Genomic DNA, 18956 nt, shown 5'->3' with positions numbered 1-18956 from the left:
CCGATGCCACATTGATGCCGCAGCTGTCGGGAGCCTCCCCGAGGGGAGAACGGCCAAGGGCAGAGACACCGCAGCCCTCCGTTTTCCCCCGTCCTGCCCTCAGCAGCCCGGACGCTTCTCGGGCGGCGGAGACCCCGGGTACAGCGCAGGGACAGACCGAGAGCTGCGGCGCTGGGCCCGGTGCGGCGAGAAGAAGCCGGGCCCGGGCCCCCGCGGAGCGATCAGGGCACAGACCCCATCCCGTCCCGGGAGCAGCCCCCGGCGCGCTGCGCACCTCTACCCGCTAGTGCCTCCCAGGCTCCTCGCGGCCGGGCGGTGGCGGTGGCCGCAGCCCCTTCCCCGCGGGACCCGCCCCTCCCCGGGGCGGAGCGCGGCGGCTGCCCTGCCTCCCCGGCCGCGGCGGCTGTCACGGGGCGAGCGGGCCGCACCGGGCTCCTGCGGGGCCCCGCAGCTTCTCTTCGGCCTGGCCGCGGCCGCCCGACGGCATCCGCGCTCTACCACCATGCTCAGGCGGATTCTGCAGCGGGTAAGGCAGCGAGGCCCGCCCCAGCGGCGAGGGCGGTGTGCCGTGCCGGTGCCGTGCCCGGTGTCGCTTCCTGGTGCCGGCCGGGCTCGGAGCTGCGCTCCCCGCGGCAGAGCCGGAGCCACCGGCTCTGTCCGGCCCGTCCTGCGGCGCAGGGTACGGGTTAGGGCCGTCGCGGCCCCGGAGGCCGTGAGTTTGTCCGCCCCCGCCCTCTCGCTGGGAGACGGCCCGAGCCCCGACGGGACGGGCCAGGACCGCCGTCCCGGCTGGGGGCGGTGTCGTCCCCCGGGCTGGGCGGAGGTGCTGGCGGCGGGCGGTTCCCGCGGCCGGGCCTGTCGGAGGGGCGAGGGACGGCCCTGGCCGGCGTGGCTCCTTTCCGTAGCGCGGCGGCGTCTCCGCCCGCCGCCTGCTCCTGTCGCCGCGGCTGCGGCCGCCCGCGCATAGGGCAGGGTAAAGGGAAGCCCGGCCTGAGGAGAGCCGCCGCCGGGACCCGCGGTGATTTCCTCAGGGGCCGGCAGGCAGCAGGCTCTTAACGCCGAGAGCCAGCCCGGCAGCCACCGACCGGCCGCCTCCCGTGTTTTAGGAACCGGCTTTTCCGGCAGCTCTGCCGGGCTTGGGAAGCCAAGTTGTGACACTCGTTAATGAGACCCTTCTCGGTTGCCCGGATCCCCGCGCCCGTGCTGGTCGCCGTGCTGTTGGCCCGCGGCTCGGGTGGGAGCTGCCAGGAGGCGCTGGCGCAGGGCAGGTGCCGGCGTGGTCCCGGCTCCGTGCGGCCGGGGGCTCGGCAGGGCGATGCACCCAAAAGGGTTGAGTCACGCCGGCGGTGGGCAGGCAGTGCTCCAGATCCCGTACCGCAAGAGAGCGGTGTCGGTGTCACGCAGGAGGCGCTCACGGATAGAGGGAAAACCAGCTTCTCTCCGTGTTTGATCCGCTGTTGCTTCCAAAGCGTGCTGTCTATGTAACACCTCTGCGAAAGTGTTTTATTGGAAACGCTGGCTTGCTCTCCTTATCTGCCATGCAGAGAAGCGTTGCTACAAGAATGAGAGGGGAAATAAAGTAAGCATACCACCAACTTTTTCAGCATAAAACATACCTCAGGTTATTTTTCGGTCATAGACCCTGAGCAGGTGAAGATCTTGGTCTATTTGGAGCTTTGTGTGTGTTTACAAGGAAGAACTTCCTTCCTGAAGCTTAATGGGAAGCCCTGCTAACAAGCAGGGAAACTTAGTACGGACCTAATTAAATATTGGCAGCAGTTAACTGGGTGTTTATTGATTCTGAGAAACACCAGGCCATGAAGGAAGGCTTCTGTGAGAGGGGAAAAAGCTTCATACAGTGCCAAAGGATATTTGTCCCTAAGTATGAATTCAGCTAAAAACATCTTATAGACATCTAAAGTCAGTGCAAAAGTTTCTGTGTGAGAAACAGACATCTTTTCCTAAAAGATTGAACAAATAGTTGTTCTCCAGTTGCTCCCGAAAATTACGAGATTACAGGAGAGCTTATTGTCAAGAAAGGTGAAACAGACTTATTCCTGCCTAAAAATTAAATAGAGAAATGTCAAAATTTTTGAAGGTGTAAACTTTTTAATTGCTGAAAATAACTAGACTTTTAAAAATTCACCTCATATTAATAGGGGTTTTAGGCATTTTGTAAAAATAGTGATTGCATGCACAACCTCATACACATGGACCACTTTGACTTGCACTCTGGTTGGCAAACTGTGTAAAATACTTCTGCTGTACTTTGGTATAAAAAATGAATCTTAGGTTTATGTCAGATATTTTAATAAAAAACATAGTTAGTAATATCTTCCATGTTTCATGTACAGCATTTGAAGGATAAGGAACCTCTTCTTCACTTTTTTATTGTCCATCATTTGTATAGCTGGCAAAAAAACCACTGCCTTTCTGTCACTGAAGCAGAGCTTCTTGCATATCTCTTTGGTTTGTTATATAATTATAGGTGATGCCACCCTTTCTAGCCAGAGAGCTAGTCATTAATGGCGATATAACTTGAGTTATAAAAGCATGTTTTTTGAAAAAGGAATTCTTTATTACATTATTTACGTTCTTTATTACATTTTTTATTACTTTATTAGGCTGGCTGACAAGCTGCAAAGGAGGAAGACAACAGCTAAAGATATTGTTTATAGTTTCTGATTCCTGAAGTTTCAAAACATCAAATGTTTCCTTTTTGTACTACTTCTCTACCTTGATCACCTTTCTATTTTGTCGACAGTTGTAATTTCTGTTTTTAAAAGCATCTTCACTGTGACTTTGAATGACATATTTTCAAAGTAGAAAGTATTATATACTAAACACTACTTACTTAGTTTTTGAGGTTAGTATCTCCATGCTATCTTCAACTAGCTTCTCATTTTACGTCCTTTCCCTACAAGCTTCTAAAGTATTTTACAAATTTCTAAATTTTATGTGTGTTTTCAACGTGACATCTCAGGGATACACCTGTCTTGTATGTTTGCACCATAAAACTCCTTTTTGTACGTTGGTGCCACGTCCTGGTTTCCTGCGTTGTTCATTATGCTGATCTAGAAAAAGGTTGTTTTTCCCAAAAGGCATCTGCGTGGAATGTCTGAGACACACCTTTCCTGCTCAAATAGTTTGATTTTTGTCAGTGGATTGCTTGGAGAGCAGTCTTTTCTTTATTGTGTTCAACTTTGATGCCCTCTGTGGGCCTTGTGTCGTCTCTCCATTGTTAATCTACTGTGGGACAGTGGCAGTTGCCTCTGGCCTGTTAAAGCAGAGCTCATTTCTTGTATTTGCAAGGAGGAGGCATTTATTTTCAGCTGGTAGAAAACTGATTACTTTGACCTCCTTCTGAGCCTTCTTCCCATTGCTCATGATTTTTTAGTAGGCGACTCATCTATTGGACCAGTGTGACTACTTTTATATTAGTTTTTGTCTCCATTATTTGTCTTTAACAGTCTACAACTGTTGGCTACTGTGCTGTGTTTGGGTGCTCTCTGTGCTCTTCTATTGCTTTCTATTTCTAACTAATGCTTGAGTTTTTGGTCTTGAGGTTGTGGTGTCTGGGGGAGAGCGGGGCTTTGCAGGCATTTCTGTAGCTCAGGTAGTACAGTCACCTTTTCTCTTACTTCAGGCTCAGGCACAGTGGTATTTACTTGTCTTGTCTAAAATCACTGCATCTCATACCTGACTTACAATTTTCTTTTCACATTTATAAGTGCAGGGCTCGCTAGATAGCATATTTACTTGCATAGATGCTGAACTGCAGCTGTGCCTTTGCCCTCTCCTCAGAGTCAAATGTGTGCCTCTTCCTGGGCACAAAATGTGCTTGTGTGAAACTGATGGCATGATGAGAAAGAAAAGTTTTATGCCCTCTGAAGTCAGGAGTAATTTCATTTTACAGTCATAAAGTAGCGTCATACTGCTTTAGAAGTAAATGGTGTTTCTGTTCTATATGGCAAAATACCCTGTTCCTAGCACTGAGAGTTCTTTGGCAACAAGGGCTTTGGCCCTCTTACCTTCTCATTTTTGTGTTTTGTTTGTTGCTTCAAGACCTTTTTATGGTTGCAGTAGTACCCTTAGTAGTCGCATTTAAATCTGTGCTGGAAAAACTGTTAAGTCTGTATTTTTTCCCATTTAAAGGCTTTACATTTTTTTTCAGTGGTTTTAATTTATTCTGAATTTAAATTTGCTGAATAGAGTATTCTGGCTGAAAGGAATGTAGCTATAGGCAGATAAAAGACTGTGTGAAAATGACACGGTAGTGGTCCATATTTATACTCCCTCATCTTAAAGCATTAACTCAGCTCATTCATTATATAATTTTCTATTCCTTTTCAGAAAACAAGCTGCAGTCATTTTCATAATTTTTGTTGTTAATGATGTTTCTTTATATTAGGTTGCAGTTTTGAGAAAAGATAGAGAACAGCATTATGAAGTTTAGCATATTACTTGTACAACTGTAGGGCTAGCAGTAGAAACACAGGCTTCTTGGCGAAATAAACAAATGCAATTGACAACTAAGAGAGAAGTATGCTGGATCAAAGACTAACTTTCCATTAGTCTTTCAACTCTGGGTATGCCTTCGGATGTCAAATGTTAATTTTGTAATTGTACAGAAGCCTGTGTGGAAATTTTCTCTGGTGTTAGTAAGTCATTTATTTGCTCCCCTGTGTAGGCCATCTGAAAACAAAGAACATCATTTTGAGTCCTTTCATACATCACAAAGTCCAAATTGTTCAATGTCTTGTGATTCTTTTTTGTTTAATGGAATGTGATACCACAGTGGTACATGAGCATAGCATGACTCTGTGTGAACCAGTTTGATGATGCAATGATCAATTAAAAAAAGACATTTGCCATGTCCCATTCTTTATTTGGTAGGTGAAAGATATTTAAATTACATTACAATCTTGAAAGATATATTAATTTCATTTTTGATCTTGGCTTTCTTAACATTCTTCCAATTTTTTATTTAATTTTTCTTATCCATTTTGCAAATGGAGATTATGAACTATAACTTGAAAGTTACTTAATGACCTCTTTCCTTCCTACTCTTCTTTCCAGCCCATGGCACTCACCAGTAAATGTCACCATTTGTACTAAGCTTTCTAAATCTAGCTTGGAATTATACTTTCTCTTTTCAAGAGCACACATTGATTTTTGAAAGGTTAAAATGATTTTACCAGGTACTGTGTAATAGTTTCTGTTATACAGTGCATGCAATAAGACATGCCATCCAGTGCATATTAGTGTGATCAGAGCATGTCTGAAGTGTTTCATAAAGCAAGTACTTTAAGCAACCATGGAGTAATAACAGTGTACAGTGGAGTAATAACAGAAGAGCTTGCATCCTGGAGGTTGTAATAATCTCAAATTTGTAGTGCTAGAACTAGCAGAACTAAATATGCAAATCTCATTGCAAAATGGAGTCAACTCGGGTGAAATGGGATGGGCAATTAAAAATGTACAGAAGTGTTGTATAAGGAGTTACGATATGAGGTGAAGAAAATTTTATATTAATTGTTGCAGAAGATTCTTGTTTTTGGGAGAAAATGATTCATTAGGTATGCTGAAAGGGTATGTTCATATATTGTAAAAGTGGAGGTAGATGCTGCCTGTCTGAAGACACAGTTGGACCGTCTCTTAGTGCCACTGAAAATTAGATGCAGTATTCTAACTTACCTGTCTTCCTGAGAGACCTGGCTTCAACTTACAATTTGTTTTAGATATTATTCTTCTAACTGTCAATGGAACACAATTCACTTGTTCATTAATGGAGTTATTTAACTTGTATTTCAAAGCTTTCCTGGGGGATGTGTGTATCTGTGGGCAGCACTTCTTAATGCTGCAGAACAATTGGGGCAGTAAGGGAGCTCAGGAGCTCCCTAGTCTGAGCACTGGGCAGGATCAGCTTGGAGGTCAAGAGCAAGTTGCTCAGGCCTATCTCATACTGGAAAAGCTGTTCTTTACAATCAATAGGAATCTCTAATTTCAGTTTTTGTTTCTGGTCTTCTCACTGTGTGCTGCATAGAGCAGCTTGGCTTCCTCTGTTTGATGGCCTCTTCATGAGTGGTGATGTGGCTGCTGTTTGGTGCTCCCAAAGCTGTCTGTGCTTCCAGGCTGAGCCAGCCCTGCTCCCTCAGCTTCTCACATGGGTCAGATGCTTCATCCCCAGATGTGTTGGTGGCCTTTTGCTAAACATATGCTGGTATATCAGTTTATCTCCTGGACTGGGAGAGCAGTATCTTAACGTGGTCCTCTAGCTGTTGGCCAGTGCGGAATGATCACTTCCCTCGATCAGTTGGCTGGGCTCCTTGTTTACACAATCCAGGCTTCTGGCAGCCACCTCTGCAGACAGAGCACACTGCAGGCTCCTGTTCAGCTGGCTGGCTGACACAAGGCCTTAGTCCTTTTCAGCAGAGAAACCTCTGTTACTGCCAGGAGTTTTCCTTCCCTGGTACAGGACTCTGCATTTGTCCCTGTTGAATTGCACAGGGTTCCCCTTAGCCTGTTTCTTCTGGCATTTCTGGGTCCCTCTGAGTGGTAGCCCTGCCCTTGAGTGTATCAACTGGACCTCCCAGTTTGATGTCATGTGGAAACATGAAGAGTGTGCACCTGTGGTCCATGCTGGGATGTACCTTGTTTAGTGTTTGTATCAGTAAACCTGGGAAGAAGTACCAATGCCTTCACTTGGACATATTTTGCATGTGTATAGTATCTCTGCTTACCCCCTTTTTTGCCTCTCCTATTATTAACTTGCAGAGCTTGCATGGCCTTGCCTATTCCTTTTGTATGCTGTGCTATAAGGAAATGGTGTTCATATTTTCTTTAGAAATACAATACAGCTAGAGTGAAAAAGGCATGGAGTAGGAAACCCAGAGTATGTTGGTCACTTAACTCATGATTTCAGAGAAGGCTGGAATAAGGAGAGTTGGTTGTCTTCTCTTACTGTCACCAGTCCCCATAGCTTAGTGCTTCTCTCCTCACTTCCCTTTGGCCAGTCTTCAGAGCCTTTCCAAAACTGAAATGTATTTCATTGGGAATTAAGTCCTTAATCAGTAAATGTGACCTATTGATGACATATTTTTTAGATTTGATAAATAGTAAAAGGCTGTTATCTTTGTTATCTTTGTTATCAATGAAAGTTGAAAATAGAACATTCTTTTAAAAACAAGGCAGGAAAATATACTTAATATTCAAAGAATGGGAATCATATGTGCTGCAGATATCTTATAAGCGGTTATATAACTGATTTGTCTTCAAAAAAGGGTCTATTTGAGCAAGAAAATTCTTTTCCAGATAAGATTTTGGAGGCCCCAAGATCAAGAAACTAAAATTCTGTCCCTCTCTCTGTAGATTTCAATCTATATATTTAAATTCTTTATCCTCTTATATTAAAATATAAAATCCTTTAGAGCATTACAAATATTTCCAGATGGGCCAATACACAGCAGTAGTGTTACTTTATCCCATTTGAGATTGTCATACTGGAGCTAGATAATGAACTTTTTGTTCTTTGTCGAAACTAGGATTGCATATACATATTGAGATAATTTTTTAATGATGCTTCTTTTGAGAATGCTTACTCTTCTGCCATCAGTTAAGCAGTGACATTCTGGAAATGAGTAAGAGAAGTTAAATTTAAATCAAAGTTATAGTTAAATAAGGATTATAAGATACAGTCCATCTACCCAGATTTTGAATCATACAGTATTTAAAGTTTATTTGCTTATTTTATCTAAATCTGTAGTTTCAAATTACTACTGTTGTTTTGATTTTCAGCATATTCATAGGAGTATATCTTTATAGGTTGTCTTACTGATTAGCATGTTTTAACTTTACCACAGGCTTGATTATTTTTTTTTTCCAATCAAGACAGTGTACCTGCTTGTGTGCTTGTTGAATTGGCTGGGTTCTCAAATTTTAGTTTTCAGTCTTTCGTATATTTAAGGGCTTGTCCAGAATGTAGAAAAGTTATCAAGAAAGTAGGATGATAGTAGTTTATTACTAATGAAACTTTTTAGATTGTAATTTCTTCTGTTTTCCTATAGGATATAGCGACCTAATTTAACATCACCGAGAGTAATACAAGGGCAGAGTTTAGCCAAAGTTTTTGTTTTGTGGTGAGCATTCATGAGAGGAAGTGGTTTAAAATCCTGGTCTTTGCTTCTGGTATCTGCTTGTTTTTTTATGAATGGAGAGTGTTGGAGAGAAGCTTTTATTGAAGTGTTGTGCTGAAAATTATATAATTGCTTGTCAACCTGTTCATTTCTTGTGGAGGGAAAGTACCTCTGTATTCCAACAAGTAGAAGAGAGGCCTTTGCATAGGATATGTACTGTGCTTTATTAAATATATATTGAGTACTAAAATATAGATTCTCATTTTTGTCTTCCCCATCTATTTCAGACTCCAGGTAGAGGTGGGTCTCAAAGTTCAGATTCGGATTCATCTGCCACACCCAGAAATGCCGTGGACGTGAACAATGAAGGCTCCTCAGAGGTACTGTGCACCATACACGGGACTGGTGTCTTAAATCTTGGATGCCGTTTCTCTCATCCATGGAGCTGTTGGAGTAACTTTTGATGCCCTTCCTAAATATTAGCTGTACTAAACAAATACATGCAAATGTCATATTCTAAAAAATGTTTTTTATTTAAATAAAGGAAGACTAGGCCATGTTTATATATAACTATTAATTAGGCTTATCTATCCAAATAGTCACAAGCAATTCTTCCTGTAGTTCAGGAGACACATTATTAAAATTAAAAGCAATGAGATGTAAGCTTAAGACTCCTTGTTAATAAATCTTTCATGAGAGCTGCAAAAAACAAGGATTGACATTTTATCATGCTTGTACTTCAGTTTCACCTTGCTTTTGCTAAGCTACAATGCATACTGGAAACCTCTTCCTTCATGTGAAGTATCAAATATATTGGGTTTTATTTGGTACATAAATATATTTGGAGTGTAAATCCTATCAGTGTTTCATGTGCTGTATGCCATACTTAATCAGCAGAATAAGTTGTTGTTCTTGCTGCAGTACCATATTTTAATGTCTTTGTATTTACACTGTTGTCTGACATTAACTCTGAAAAACACAAACTGACTTCATTGGCTGTTGAAGCTCGTTTGTGCTAATGTAGCCTGATTACCTATCTTGAAAATGTTTTGAGCTTAACATACATATACAGTGCAGGGCTAATTACCCTATTACAATATTAAATGGAGCTAAGTACCCTTTCTTACAGTAAATAAAGTGTGTGATGATTAAAATATTCACTCCTGTGTGTGATACAAGATAAGAGAAACTTTCACTGTGCTGTTTAAAATCTTGTCTGTGCATCTGCTTATTTCTTCTTTCTTAAAGCCTTATTGCAGTCAATGTAATCAGACATTCCTTAATATTTTGCTGCATGTTCTACATGTCACACGTTTTTGAGACCTAATCTGTTTTGTGTGCATATTTAACAATCCCTGAAGCAAATAAATATTCTTAAATTGTAGACTAAAATCTTATTATTTTTGTAGTTGATTAAGGCATAAAAACATGCAATGAGACGATTCCTTCTTTCTAAAGTTTGGTTAAAATGATATAGTTCTTTTAACATGAGTGCAACATTGCTGACTGTAGGCCTTGTGGGTGCCATAAGGTCCCTCAGCACTAATGGAGCGGTATTTTCTTGACATGGGATGAGCTTTCAGTGTGGTGGCAATAGCTGCACTATTGCCCCATTGGCTGTTCTTTCTACTGAGTTGAAACTGGATCAGACCAAAGGTTGCCTTCTCACTCTTGATATGCATGTGTTACATAAAAAAGTATCTTTTAGTTGTCCATAATTCCATCATTTCTTGCATTGAGTATTATCCTTAGCATTGAATTTCAAAGTCTGTTTGAAACTGAGCTCTGAACCCAGTGATGGGTTTTTAGATTCACATGTAATGCTACTCGAATCTGTTAGCCTTCCTTTTCCCTCACAGCTTCCATGAGGTCTTGTCTCTCCTGGAGCTTCTCTTCAGGAGCACCATAGTTGGTCTCTGCAGAATGTTTGCTGTTTGTTTTATCATGATACTCCTATCTGGTTCTCCATTATTATGCAGTCAGAAGTCCATTAACTTGTTTTCACTGCAGTTTCTTAGCTAGATTTTCTAATTTGTATTGTTGCAAGATTCAAATGGAGAATAATTATGAAATCTGTGCAAATTGGTATCTTTCCTTTCTCCTCAAGCCTAGTTGAAATAAATCCTGATTTTTGAGAATTGTAGTATGAAACAGAAGGAGTGGGAAAGTCTGAATTCAGACTGCTCAAACTGCTCAAGAAGAGGTAAAAATTTGCTCATATCCCATCTATGACCATGTTGGCACTTCAGGTCAGAGGTGGACCTATAATGATGTCTTTTATTCGCAGTGCAATCTGCCCAAGGAGGAAACATTTGAGTCTCTCTTACATTTGCAGCTTAGGTCCCAGTGCAACTGTCAACAGTATAGGGTTGCTAAATACCCCATGCTTGCAGTGAGTCTACCAGTGAGGTGGTGATTTCCTTAGTATAAACTAACTGTGTTAACTAGACAGGTTTGCCTCAGCCTCTCCTGCTGCTGCTGTTGCAAACTTGCTTATTAATTTATAGAGGCATTTCTGCAGTCTCACTGCACCACTTCTCCCTCTTTGTCTGAAACATCTGAGCACCCTTATGGGAAACCTTGTGATGGATGTGATGTAATGCCTTGTAATACTCTGTTCATGATTTTTTATGCAGTTTGTTCCTCTGTCACATGAAAGGGGCACCAAGAGTGTAAGGAAAACACATAGTAGTATGCTGCATGGTTCTAGTTTTTAAGGCATACTTTAGATTTATTTCTTTTCATGTCCTTAATAACTCTTCCTTCTTGCTTTCTCTATGGTATTGCTATGGTTTGTAAAAGTTCTCTCTCCAAAAGGAAAACAGACTTTGCTTTTGGTGATTGTAGAGAGCTTTCAGCATAAGAATTCAAACTTTTGATTCCAGATCTGCATTTTTTTGTCTTTATTAGTTTCTTAAAAACAAATATACATTTCACAGGGCTTCATCTGTCCATTTTGTATGAAAGTGTGTGTAACTCCTACTGATCTGTCTGAACATTACCAGAGTGAACACACTGGGACAGAAGGAAGAAAGGAGCTTCGTGACCTCCCAGCCATTACTGTGGGTCTTGTTTATTTTGTTTAAATAGCTTTGGTGATGGGCTGCTTTAAATGAACTGCATATTTTTCTGGTGTCAGCCTTTTAAATTGTTTCTTTTGATTCCTTGCTTAAACACAATTTGATCTCATATGCATGATTCCAAAGTATACATTCAGCAAAAGAATTAATTCATGTCTAGTCTTCTGGTTTGCAGTTGTCTGTGTCATGAAACATTTGCAGTATTGGAAGACTTGCAGTCACTGATATATACACTTTTCTTTTACAACAGCTTTTGCTTGATTTTCTTATAAAAAAGACTGTTTCCTTATTTGATTGTCTTCACATCAGACTCAGTATCGTGATAAACATAGTGTTGGATCAGGCACATCCTTTCTGAAAAGAAATGTTTTGAGGTCTGATTAGATAACTTCTTTTAAAAGCAATTTCTAGTGCAAGATAGATACATTGGGTAAAAGAGAACAGAGGGTGGTAATATAAAAAACTCAGAAACGTCTCTTTTTGAACATGTTTAAGAGCTTATGTATTGCAGCAACATTATAAAAATAATTAGAAAAACAAATTTTTAATAGATAATCTTGCTGGATTTTTTATACCCCCAATAAAATGCAAAGGGTGTTTCAGTTAGTAGATATAAATTGTAGTGCATTTATAAATTCTTCCAGTTGTGCAGTGAAAAGCTACACACTTAAAACAAAATGCATGGTTTTTGTTCCACAACTAGAAGAATTTAGATTTTGGAAGTTAGCAGCCTCCAACTGCACAAGGCTATCTGATTCTTTTTGCTGCAAACCTTGAGAGAGTATATTGGATTTCTGGGGGTAGGCAGTTTGCTGTGCACTAAATGGATTTGTATAGAGATGAAGTTTTACATTGTTTCTGCCAACCTTACTTTTGATGAGTTTTGAAATCTAAGTGTTTATTCTAGGATGTGTGTGTGATGTGATTTTATTGGGTTTGTTGTTATATTTGCTAGGTAGTGCCTTTTTCCTTCCTTATACTTGATACGTATTTACAGTGTGTTTTTGATGGGAAAACTTCAAATTGTTGGATATTATTCCCAAAAATGATGGAAAGAATTAATACATTGATTATTCTAGAGACAATTTGAGATGTCATACTGAGTGTGAAGTGTCACCTGATAAAGTGAGAAAAATCTGTGGCAAGACTGACCTGTGCTGCTGTCTTGAAGTGGCGTGGGAGCTCCTCAGAGCCAGGGTAACTTGAGTATGGCTTTTGATGGAATCCTCACTGCCTCTTGTTGAAGCAGAGGCTGTCAGTAGTGCTCTGTTGTGGTCAAGTCAACTTCTTATTTTCTTTATTATCTGGCCACGATGCAAGTGCTGTACTTGAATAAGCTGTGGCATTCCTGATGTGATGGTATCAGTAGGTTGTGGCATGTGAGCCATCAGAGGCGGTTTGATTACCTGAAGAAGTTACTGTTTTACTTAAGCTGTTTTTGCTTAGCATATTTTATGGTGTTGGCTGCACGGTTTTTGTCCACTTTGACTTTTTGTTTTTCCACTGACTTTTTGTCATTTCCTTGGTCAGTACTTTTCACTTGTTAAGAGCTGATTACAGCTTTTAACTTGATAAACCTATGTATTGAGTGTAGCACTTGAAATACTAATTCACTTGTTTCTAGCTGTTGCTGTTTCCTGTTGCTAAAGCTGTGTTTCTTTGTACTCTGGTTCAGTAAATATCTGTAAGAGGTGAGAAACAAAGAAGGCAAATATATGTGTGGGGTTTTTTTTTTCAGTTTGATCTTTTATTATATGAGAAAGTCTAGAAGCACTGAAAAAGTGGGAAGTTCTGTTAATAACTATAGTCAATACTAGTATGAAAAGTTTAACGTGTTTGACTACTGAGAAGTCACTAAGCAAGCTGATTGTTTGCTGATGGAAAAGAATAGTTTGCATTTATAGCAAACACATTGAAAAAGCAACAAAGCCAGGCTCTGTCACACCTTATTCAATCTCTGTTGTTTCTGGGACAGCATTATAACAATGATAAAATGTCATCAGTGTCATCTTACGTAGCAGACATATGAAACATTGCTCAGTTTGCCTTATTTAATCTGTTAATGTTTAGTGGTATTGCTTGTGGTCAGTACTGTGGATAGTATATAGTACTGGGAAGAGTTCAAATACCTTTTGTTTGAAACAGTGCTGAAGAAGCTTGTGAGTTCAGGATTTTTGCTAGTGAATTCTCCTTAAAGGAGATAGGATGTGTTGCAAGGCCAGTGTTTAGTTGCACTTTGTTAGACCTGAAAAATTGTTACTCGGTTAACAAAAGCCTTGGTACCTTGCTTTCGATTTTACTTGTAGTTTCTTTGCTAGCCCTCCTTCCACTGATACACCTATCAGCTGATGAAAATTTTAGCAAGTGCCCCTCTGTTCTCCTTGCATTTCCTTCCTCTCTGTCCTCCATGCAGTGAGAGTTGGTGTATGTTTTTCAGTAACAAGCATTCACACCTGCAGTGTCCTGTTGTGGAAAAGGTTTCTTGCCACTCGCCTATAGCCTGGTTTATGGCCATCTTCTTGAACAGCTCTCTGCAGCCCTCTTTTTCAAACTAGGGGTTGAAACCTATGATAACTGGTGAAAATGTCAGTGTAATACTTCCCCTGCCCCCCAAGGTGTGAAGCCTTGCTTTAAATTACAAGAGCCTATTCAGCTGCAGGAGTAACCACGAAAATGTTGGCAAATATCTGTCCATGTATAGCCAACTTAACCATACAAATACTGTATGAAACAGTATGAAAGTCACACACATCGGAAAGGTCCCAGACATTGTTTCCCATCTCTCATGTATACAGTGGTGTCACTAACAAAAGCTGTGTGGCGGCTTCTAGTTTGTTTTCTTTTCTTTGGAAGGAATGATACATTTCTAAACTGTGTCCTGCATTTCCTGACAGTCTCTGTTGGATGTTCAGAACATCTAAACAGTGAGTCAGTACTGAGGCATAGTTTGAGACCTCCTGTCCTGTTTTATCTGAGGCATCTGAAGCAACCACTGAATGATACCCCTGCAGCATTTAGAATATAGTGGCTGTAAATATCTGTTGTCTTATCCACCATTGGGCTAAATCTAAGACAATTTTCAGACAGTTCTTTTGGGTAGTCTTAATAAATTTCCAGACATTTGGTAGGAATCTGTTTCTTGGCTAATACAGGCAAGATATGACCTTGATGCTTTCTGAATAGGCTTTTCATAGCAGAGTTACAGAGATTGTAAATGGGCATAGTAGTTGTGCAAAAATGTGTGTTTTTTAAGTCAGTCTTTAAAAAGACCACATTCTTTATGTTTATTCCCCCTAATTGTCTCTTATTGTAGATGCAATTGATTGAATCTTCTGTTTCTATGCATGCCCTTGGAATGTTGCAGGCTGTTACTGCACAGAACATCATGTCAATGCTTTAAAGCTGATATTTTATTCTCTTTCAGTTGATTCTCAGATCAGGTTTGGTGTCTGTTTTCACCTCAACAGTACTTGCCTGCTTTGCACAGGAACAAAAATTATTGATTGAGTTGCATTAGTATATTAACTTCCTTCAACATCTGAACAGTAATAAGAGAATGCAGAATTAGAGATACTGATTTGATTTGACTTGACCATGGAATATGACTTTTCTTTAAGAAACAGAGATCCCACCAGATTAGAATTTCTAACTGATGACAAAGTTGTACTCTTGTAGGTTATGACACAATTTTAGTCTTACTCATCAATAGCAGTAAAAACATAAGACAAATGAGCTAGAAATTTTGTTGGTTCTATTCTTCTCAGGAAGAATCCAGCTTCTTTTCTAGGAAGAAATCAATTCTACATTCTGGTATAAAATACTATATAAATACATCTTTGTTCTCTTTGTCCAGAAATTTAAATACTTAAAATTGAAATGGACTGCAGGTCTTAATTATACTCAACATGACCTTTTTACCTGCTTTTCTAATGATTAAATGAAGATGTTATCTGAGAAAGCCACTGTCATCTTACTGTTTACATAAACACAGAGGAAAGGGTTTTATCTGGTGAAAGACTTGAAGAATGAAAAATGTCAACTGTATTTTCTTTTTAGAAATATATATAAAGAGTGACCTAATTTATTTATTTATTCTTTAACTTAAAATATGTCATGATTTTTAAAATCAATATGTAAGCCTTCTGAAATAAATTATGAAATGTAGTCTTGCCCTTGCTGTCTAGGCAGACTGTTTAATCTGCTTCTGAGAACTTCCTGAGGATTCAGCTAATTGCTTTGATATATATTTGGAAAATACTATCTAGAACTACTTGATACCTCTTTCAGCTCTGAAATATCACTTACCTTTCTCTCCACTGGCCCTAAATACATAGTTTCTGATCTTCCATCATGTAAAATGTTTCAGACTTTGAATCACTGTGTAACTGGAGAATATCTGGGTTTTAGCTTGGACTTACTGTTTGAGTGCTGGTGAAGATGTGTATCTTGTATTGAGGAAAATTTTAGAGGTTCACCTGCAGTGGAAGAAACATTAATGGTGAGCTTACTTTCAGTTTTCTAAACATGCTGGAGTCTATTCACAGCATACAGCTTATTGTACCAGTACAGCTGCGTGAGAATTGCTAATGTAAGTCTGGGTTCTGAGACATGGGCAAACATAGGTCATGGCCAGAAGGTGTTACAGCCCTGGGCTTCAATCACTGCTATTGGCTTTTTGTTCATGCAGCTCACTGGAAACAGGCTGTAGCTGGGAGTGCTGGCCTGGTATTTCTGGAAGGTCAGTGGTGAAACTTAGATACTCAAATCTATGTAAACTTAAAGCCTAGTCATTTGAATGCCAAGCATGTTAAAGTGCATCCTGGTTTTTGGTTTGGGCTAAGGTGTCCTATAGCATGTATATAGTAGAATAGTCATGAATGTTTTCATTATGGTAAAGTGTCAGTTATCCTGAAATGGTTCGTTGGGGTTGTGGGGTTGAGGATATTTTTTTTTTCTTGTTTACCACAATTTATTTTAAATAATTAAATTTTGTTTACCAAAGTTCTTAAATAATTTCCAAGAATGGAAAACAGTGAAGCAGTAAAGTTACATGGTTCTCTAAGCTTGACTTATGATGGGAGTGCTGGAATAAAAATACAGGATGTTGCAGAAGCTTTGTTTGTATCAGTAAATGCAGCTCTGTGCTATATCAAGCTATTTGTGCTACGTGGCTCTCAACCACACACAGCTGTAGATCATCAGCAACCATAGCATCCTAAATGGGACCACTTATTTAATTCTATGTAGTATTAAAATGGATTGACTACACTATAATCAGATACTGCTAGAAGGTGCAACGGAAGCTGAGTTGTTATGGCGGTGGCTTTAAAACTTAAAAACATTCCAACTTTCTTGGATTCTAAGGACCTGAGCACATCTGAATTCTATCCTGTAAAAACTGTTTTGCCCATGGGACTGTCCTTCAATTGTCCTCCAGCTTTAATTTGTGAAAAAGGAACTTTAGAGTAAGCTGTGCTCTCACTGATTAACTAATTAAGGCAAGATTTCATATTAGCTCTAAAAGACCATCTCATTAAAGCTCAGGGCAAAAGGAGAGCAGTTGGCAGAAGAAGAGAGATTGAATACATCTATATGTAGGTGTCTGAGGTTCCAGTTACTGATGATGGAGCCCTGGGAGTTGTTATGCTGACCCTGCTTAAGGTATACACATCTGTTCAGTCAGGTGACTAGTTTCTTGCTCTGTTTACTGTGTTGAATAGCTCTGCATTGGTAGTGACTAGGGAGTAGTAATCTACATGTTAATGTTGGGTTTTTTTAAATGTCAGTTGGGAGCCTTCAGCTGATGAAAAAAAAATCATTAAAAGTAAGACAATATTCTGAAAAGGCTGAAATTTTCAAAATACTTCTTTACACAGCCAACCCCATCACCCCTAGTCCTACAGAGTAATATAAGGAGAAGACAGAAACCCAGAAGCCCTTCAGTTGTACACATTCATTTTCCTGTTACATGATTTTAAACTGCAAATAGTTTATGTGAGGATTAGGAGGACTCTATGGTAGCCTGCAGTTGATCTGGTTGTGTGCTTGTCTGCCTGTGGGTCTGTGCCCTGCTTTTGCTGGGCACTGTGTTTCAGTGTTCTTGGCCAAAGTTCTTCCAATAGTTAATAGCTCTGTAAATTATTTTAGTACAAAAAACTCCCAAAACCCATGCTAGTTTTTGTAGTGAGATTTTCCTTCTAGTGTTCCTTTTAGTATCCTGGCATACTTCCCAAAGAATGCTGTCTTAATGATTCATACAAATACTAATGTTACCAGAAAGAAATAATTTACCTTGAATGCCTTTAAGGAGATAGAGCACTTAGAAGCTTAACTTTATCAAGCCTGAAAATAAACCTCAACTATTAGAGGAGATAAGTAGTTTTTTGTTCTTTGGGCTTATTTGTAAGTCTATCTTGAGAAAGGTAAGTAAAAAAATCTTCTAGTGCTTTCTAGAAGTCTGAGATCTTCAGTGAAATTTGGCATTATAACTCAAGCTGAGGCAAGATGCTTTCCTACAAAACTTCTATGTAGCAGTTTCTGTTCTGTTGTGAGTGAAACCCATGTGTTTTGGAATCTTTGCACTGAGGAAGGCCTGTCCTGCTGCAAACAGCATGGTACTCTGGTGGTGCTTGATGCTTGGCATGGCTCATGGGCCTCCTGAAAGAAGAATGTTTCCCTTGGGATCAGAAAATTGGGATTTGAAGTTTAGTGTCTCACTCATTCTCGTTGGAGTGCCTGGACTATTGGGTCAGGGACTGTTTTGAGCTGTAAATTGTGTGCTGTCTCCTAGTTGGTTGTTTGTGCATGTATACTGGGGTTTGGTTTGAATACCTTTTTAAAAAAATTGTTCTTTCTGTGCATGGCTTCAGAAATTCTGTGGTGATCTCAAGAACCTTTTCCTGATAAAAACTAGTGCATGCAGTTGTTGTGGTTTATTTTTTGTTTTCTGTGAAACTGGCAGGCATCTGCAAAAAAAAGTGTGTTTTACTATTCTGAAGTAAAATATACTTTGTCTTTAGAATAGTAAAATACACTTTTGAACGTATTTACAAAGTTAATCTCAAGATGATACTGAGAGATATTTTTTATTTGGCTGTATTTAATTTTAATTTTTTTAAGAGATAAAATTAGTGATCTACCAACCCAGTTTCCCAAACAAAATTGTCACTGGGGCTGATAGTTACTGATCCAGGAAACTTATACACTTCTACCTGTTACTGCCTGCTTCCAGAAGGATCCTGATGATTCTAATTTTCCTACTGTAAAGACAACTGAATTAGTGCTGCTAACATCAGAGTTGACATTGGATATTATCAGTCTGTGAGGTGCAGCTGGTTCCTGGGTTCATGCAGTTTGAGGCTCTGATGTATGAGTGGTAGTTGCTTGTATCTGTAGGAGCTGGTGTTCCTGCCCACCTCTGTACAGGAAAGATGACATTTCCCATGGCAAGGGCACCTTGTTGCCAGAGGATGACGGCTCACTCTGTTATAGCCTGTATGTCAGACCTCCAGCAAAAGCTGCCTTAGAGTAAGGGTGCATGTGAGAGCTGACTCCAGCAGTTCCAGGTCCCCCAAAACTGAGGCCAAGCACAATCATGACAGTGCTGGTGGAGAGCCTGAGACTGGTGGGTGATGCTCACTTTATCCCTTCTTGTGTGAGAGGAAGGCAGTTTCTAAAAAGAAGAGGAGGAGGTTTTGTCCATGTTTCCTCTCTCTGCCAATGACAGTATGCCTGCCTCCCC

The 18956-nt window shown here is 40.3% G+C and overlaps 1 protein-coding gene across 5 annotated transcripts in view; it reads left to right on the top strand.

The window, feature by feature from the left end:
* The first annotated feature begins 369 nt into the window (after window positions 1–369).
* The window catches only part of EEA1 (early endosome antigen 1), a 66494-nt gene continuing 47907 nt past the window's right edge, over window positions 370–18956 (top strand). For 2 of the 5 annotated variants that reach the window (XM_068190371.1, XM_068190370.1), the window contains exons 1-3: window positions 371–526; window positions 8423–8515; window positions 11075–11197. In XM_068190371.1, coding sequence (XP_068046472.1) covers window positions 503–526; window positions 8423–8515; window positions 11075–11197 — 240 coding nt within the window. In that variant the 5' untranslated portion in view covers window positions 371–502. Of the gene's footprint in view, window positions 527–8422; window positions 8516–11074; window positions 11198–16737; window positions 16877–18956 lie in introns of those variants that run through there. The other 3 variants (XM_068190374.1, XM_068190372.1, XM_068190373.1) reach the window with 3 other exon arrangements.

This window comes from Anomalospiza imberbis, chromosome 5, assembly GCF_031753505.1.
Source record: "Anomalospiza imberbis isolate Cuckoo-Finch-1a 21T00152 chromosome 5, ASM3175350v1, whole genome shotgun sequence".
Taxonomy (NCBI): Eukaryota; Metazoa; Chordata; class Aves; order Passeriformes; family Viduidae; genus Anomalospiza; species Anomalospiza imberbis.
Note: the sequence above shows the minus strand (reverse complement) of the source record. Positions and strands in the feature narration are given on the sequence as shown.